This window comes from Limulus polyphemus, unplaced genomic scaffold (assembly GCF_000517525.1).
Source record: "Limulus polyphemus unplaced genomic scaffold, Limulus_polyphemus-2.1.2 Scaffold72, whole genome shotgun sequence".
Taxonomy (NCBI): Eukaryota; Metazoa; Arthropoda; class Merostomata; order Xiphosura; family Limulidae; genus Limulus; species Limulus polyphemus.
Genome location: NW_013665682.1, coordinates 845,256 through 850,609, shown reverse-complemented (window position 1 = coordinate 850,609; position 5,354 = coordinate 845,256). Strand labels below are relative to the sequence as shown.

General features: G+C 33.0%; 1 protein-coding gene across 1 annotated transcript in view; it reads right to left on the bottom strand.

Moving 5' to 3' along the window:
- LOC106466118 overlaps positions 1–5,354 on the bottom strand; it is a 45,288-nt gene that overhangs the window by 26,276 nt on the left and 13,658 nt on the right. The window contains exons 7-9 of the mRNA XM_022394653.1: positions 3,882–3,991; positions 2,586–2,728; positions 1,547–1,596 (exon numbers count right to left, since the gene is read on the bottom strand). Coding sequence (XP_022250361.1) covers positions 1,547–1,596; positions 2,586–2,728; positions 3,882–3,991 — 303 coding nt within the window. The remainder of the gene's footprint in view (positions 1–1,546; positions 1,597–2,585; positions 2,729–3,881; positions 3,992–5,354) is intronic.

The window sequence follows — 5,354 nt, the reverse complement described above, 5'->3', positions numbered from 1 at the left end:
GTTTAGAAAACTTTCTCTTTTTTAAAGTTATCCATCCCATAACACTTGTTTGTTTGTAATTAAGCACAAAGCTACACGATGGGCTATCTGTGCTATGCCCACCACGGGTAAGTCCGCAGACATACCGCTGTGCCACTGGGGGGGGGGGGGGTTCCCATAACACGCATTTATCAAGCTTAAATAATTGTTATCAACATGGAATCGTGTTTTGGCATTTATTGTTAAAGGTATAAACAAATATTGGTATTTGTAGATGTTCACCAACAACAACTTATAAAAAAAAGTTTAAAAGGTTATTTACAGATACGAAAATCAGAATTCTTCGAGAGATCGAATGTTTAAACGTTTATCTATATTTTGTTTTGATCTGTTAACAGGTTGTTGTATTGTTTTGTAATCTCTGAATTCCTTAAATGAGACTAGTAACAAAAAAATTACTCTAAAATTGTTGGGATGTGGGGATTGAAAAAGATCAGAAACTAGAGAGCATTTGGGATTGGAGGAAAATCTGCATTACCCAATCCTGCATTCCACCACCTAACGTACATATGCATCCACCCTGTGAGTGCAGTGCATGAATGCAGGAATGGGTAATTCAGATTTTGCTCCAATCCCAAATGCTCTCTAGTTTCTGATTTTTTCCCATCCCCACATCCCAACAATTTTAGAATAAATTTTTGTTGCCACTAGCTTATGTACTTTTTACGAGTCGAAGTCTTGGCTTCCAGTGGAGCTGTAACTTCTAGATGGAAGGCACCATTTCATTTATTCGGTTCTATTCTATAGGGAGTCATAATATAATCTATAGCAATATAAGTCGTGACCAGGATACTGCGCGGCGCGGTAAGGAGTATATGGTAGATTATCTACTTCTACTTATATATAATGCACATAATAACTTACATATCAGAAACCGTGATTAGTACTTTGGGCTGTAGCTAACCCATTGTGGATCACTGGCTGCTCTAGGTTTGAAAAAGAACATCGTAGAGAATAGTGAAGCGTTTTGGTGTGTCGCAGACACATTTTGGTTTACAAGTTATAGCTGACGGAGAAAAAGAAAGACGAAGAAGATAATCGATGATTTAGTGGACCGTTATCTTGAGATCAAGGAAGGATAGAGGCAGGTTTGTACTTGATTAGTGAAGGGTTTTCGTCTATATCCCTTTTAGAAGCAGGTTTGTACTTGATTAGTGAAAGGTTTGCGTCTATATCCCTTTTAGAGGCAGGTTTGTACTTGATTCGTGAAGGGTTTTCGTCTATATCCCTTTTAGAAGCAGGTTTGTACTTGATTAGTGAAGGGGTTTTCGTCTATAACCCTTTTGGAGGAATGTTTGTACTTGATTAGTGAATGAGTTTTCGTCTATAACCCTTTGGCTGGGTTTTGCCGACGTCCTGGCGTACGCGCTACCATATGCATTGTACTGGCTGCCATTTTTAACCGGACACATCCCTACGTATGGCTTTAAACAAAAACTATATTCTGTTAACGAATTTATATTGAAGTTTTCTGTTCCCGTAACAGCTACAATTTTTGTATAGTTACCAGCAAGTCCCCAATAATCCTTCGATCCATCTTCTTTTGACAAATCTTCTCTGTAAGGAAGAAAACAAAAGTTGTATTCCTAAATATGTAAAAGGCAGTATACATTATGATGAATGTATACCTACTGTAAAGACATACAATAAATAGTTCTAGAATTAAACAGGTTGCTCAAAATTCACTCTTAGAAAAAAGATATACGTTAAAGTATTCTGTGTTCAATATTTATAAAGTTATTGAAATTAGTATTTAAAGAAAAAATACGTATGAAGTTGATTTAATTAATTATCAAAGTTATTAAATAAAAGTGAATTAATTAATTATCAAACTTACTGTATAATCATAGCTAGAAATAAACTAGAAAATCCTGGAATTCTGCACTGTTCAGAAATATTTAATTTACGTCATGAGTACTTACAATTTCTTTCTGACAATAGATGCCGCCACAAACACCAATATTAATTTTTGACGTTATTATCCCTCACAGGGTCGAATGGCAAAATGCTAAATATCATTTGAAGTCAGACAAATTTCATAAATAAAAGCAAAACAAAATATAATACTTATGTAATTTTCCAAGATTCTAGCGTGTATTATTTAGTTGAACAATTTTTTAGATTCTTTTTTGGCTTTATTAGAATTTAATACCATTTTTTGTAGTTTCCGATATAACTTTTCAACTGTTTCATGATAATTTAGATCTCATATCTTATATAGAGAAAAGAAAACAACCAAAGACTTTTGTTTTTCAATATACTCATCTGATTACTTTTGTAAACTGTAAAAGGAAGGAAATAGATCTGACTTTCGCAGATTACTTTTGTGTTACCAGTGTTTCTACAGTTTCGTTATTTTCTTCCGGATTTCAGTGATTGCGCACAGTTGATATATAAACTTAACTTTTGTGTACCAGATTCTGCATTACTTCAAGCCCATACATCATTTTACCTAAACTTGAGGCATTACGACTTTTTGGTACTGCTTCGTTCGAGTTTTGAGACATAACAAGTCTTTTAATATGTTCAGGAAAGTACCTACTCACCCAGTCATAAGAATACCTAAATCGTACTCTCTACTGCTGTTCCATTTCACGGCGTATTTGTTAATGGACTTCACAACTTTTTTTCCATCAACGAAACCAAGTTTTGTCCTGTGGTCCTCTATGTAAGGTTGCAATTTAGAAGACTGTCAGAACAGAAAAGAGAAATTACTTGATGGAAAATAGACAGAATATAGAAGTATGAAGAAGAACCTCTAGTACAGTTAATAAAATATGTTTAATGAACAGTTACTAAGGTAGACATCAATCAACACAGGAAATAGATAACCAGCTATTAAAAGATACAATTAAACATAACTTAATGGACAACTAACCATGTGGAAGGATAATGGATGTCATTTAATGGATAACTACTAAACAGATAAAAGATATAATTCAATGGTAAAAGATAAGATATGCATTTTAAAAGAAAATTAGCAGGACAGGTAAGATACACTCACACATATACAACCATTAACGCTAAGGAAAGTCAATTTCATAGTCAACAAATAAATTTAAGCATTAAATTTTTAACTTTTGTATTATCTACGATAAAGGTAATTTAAATATTGTAGAAAGACGTTTTTAATGCCTTCTATTGATATTGTTTAACGTTATGAATTCCAGTAGAGGAAATGTATTTATAATTTATACATTGTCATAACAAGCATAAACAAACGAAAACATCTTAGTATTTGAGAATCACTTTCTTAAACAGTATTACCTTATTAATGATTAATCCAGAGAAAGATAGCTTTATTTGAGGCTTAGTTAACTGAGAATATCGCAGATTTACCTGCAAGAAACAAATATATTATTCTAACACTTGTGAATGGATGGTTATGTAAAATTAAACATGAGACATTAAAACGACACCAACTATAGAACTGTCTTCAAAGAAAAATACGAATTTCAATAAGAGCTATAAATATTTACTTTACGTAAGGATAAAGAATTGAATTCGGCAAATATTAAACATTAGCAGTAGGATGAACATTTATTTTCAAAAGAAGAAATGTTACAAGTAATATAGAAAGATAATTTAATGAAAATAGAAATCAAGTCTAATTAGAAATCATTTTATTTTTAATTTAAACAACGTAGGCTATATTTTTCTGTGTTTGTTTAGAATAAAAAAGCTAATATTATTGCTTTACTTATTGGATCAAGAAACGTTATCACCTTAACATTAGGCTACTAACTATATAAGTAGTCGGCGATAGTTATATTATTCATTGGTATATGCAGTTTTACTTATATTGGATCTTTTTCACTGAAAAAAAAAGTTTGTCTACAAACCACATTCCAAAATATAGTTATGTAACGCGTCAGTGCTGCTACAGAAACATCCTCGAAGCCTTTCCAGTGAGCATAGTCCATTATAACAAGGACCTCTGGGTGAAGAATCTCTAGAAAAAAGTATAACCATTGTTGTGCTATTTTTGAATATATATATATTTTAAATATAAATGTGAAACAAAGTTAATATCAAACTAAGCCTTAAAGTTCCAGTCTTGATTAACAAACTAAACACACCTATCTCGTGTCAGGTATTAACCAAAGAATGTACTGATTCGTGCTAACTTATCAACTAAATCTACTGTTGCTATTTATTAGCACGAGTTATTTACGCTTTTTTACCAATCTAACAAACATGAGCATAATATATCAGTCATAGCATAAAAAAACAAGACTCATGCTAAGCTTACTTTGTATGTGTGTTGTTTTATATTTCATTTTATAAAACCATAAAAGCCTTATTTATTTTCCCAAGCCATGGTGTCCTCTAATACAAGTGTAATATGCAAGCATATCATATGTTTCCTATCTACGTTTATTAATATAGAAATTAAAAATATCCTTTATCTAGTTTCTACGCAGTGTTACCATAAACACGTGGTCAAGAAAATCGTTGACCTTTGCCCTTTTCTTTTTGATATGTTTTTTTTTCTATATATTAGGTATGATGTACTCTGTTCGAGAGAGTATTGTAGTCTACTTTGTTCAAGTATTAGAAAGGTAAACGGCTGCAACGTCGTTTGCTGGCCAAGTAGATGATGTCTGTATGTAACAACCAGCGAATTCTGAGGGAAAAACAGTTACGTGGTGACGTTTTTGCACGAGAAAGAATATGATGGTTATTTTAAAATCAAAGCATTTATTCTTGCTCAGCTCCTCCTGGCCATCTTAGTCTTTAGCTCCACAGAATTCTGCTCCAAGGGAAAGAAAGCTGCTGACTGATACCCTGAACTACCAGAGACAGTTTTCGTATAGTCTGGGCAAGTATGTATGCCACATTTCTTGTTTGAATGTCTTAATAAAGATTCTTTTATTTTTTTCTCAAAGGTGTTAAGACTTTTTTTTTGGCTAAATACAGAATTAAGTCAGTTACAGTTTGAAAGACAAATACTCCATTCATTTCCTGATCGATCCTTCTGTTATTAGTAGATCTATCTGATACTTGTATAAAAATTGGTTTCACCTGAAAGTGTGGAAGTAAAAAAATTGGGTTCCTGCGATAGCATGAGTTATATTGGAGTTTCTGCTTTGATAATACTTGTATTAATAAGCCCTTACTTAATCTGCTGTGTTTACTGAGTTTAGAGCATTGAAGTACTTGTAAAACTCAAGAGAGAGAGAAAGCGGCAGGAGAGACATGTCGAATCAGAAACAAGCTCTTCAAGACATCAGTTAGCCTGCAACTGCAGACACAGGGGATTTGACTAAGTGTCGTGGAGTCGGTGGGAGGCGAAGGCACACGAGGGGTATAGG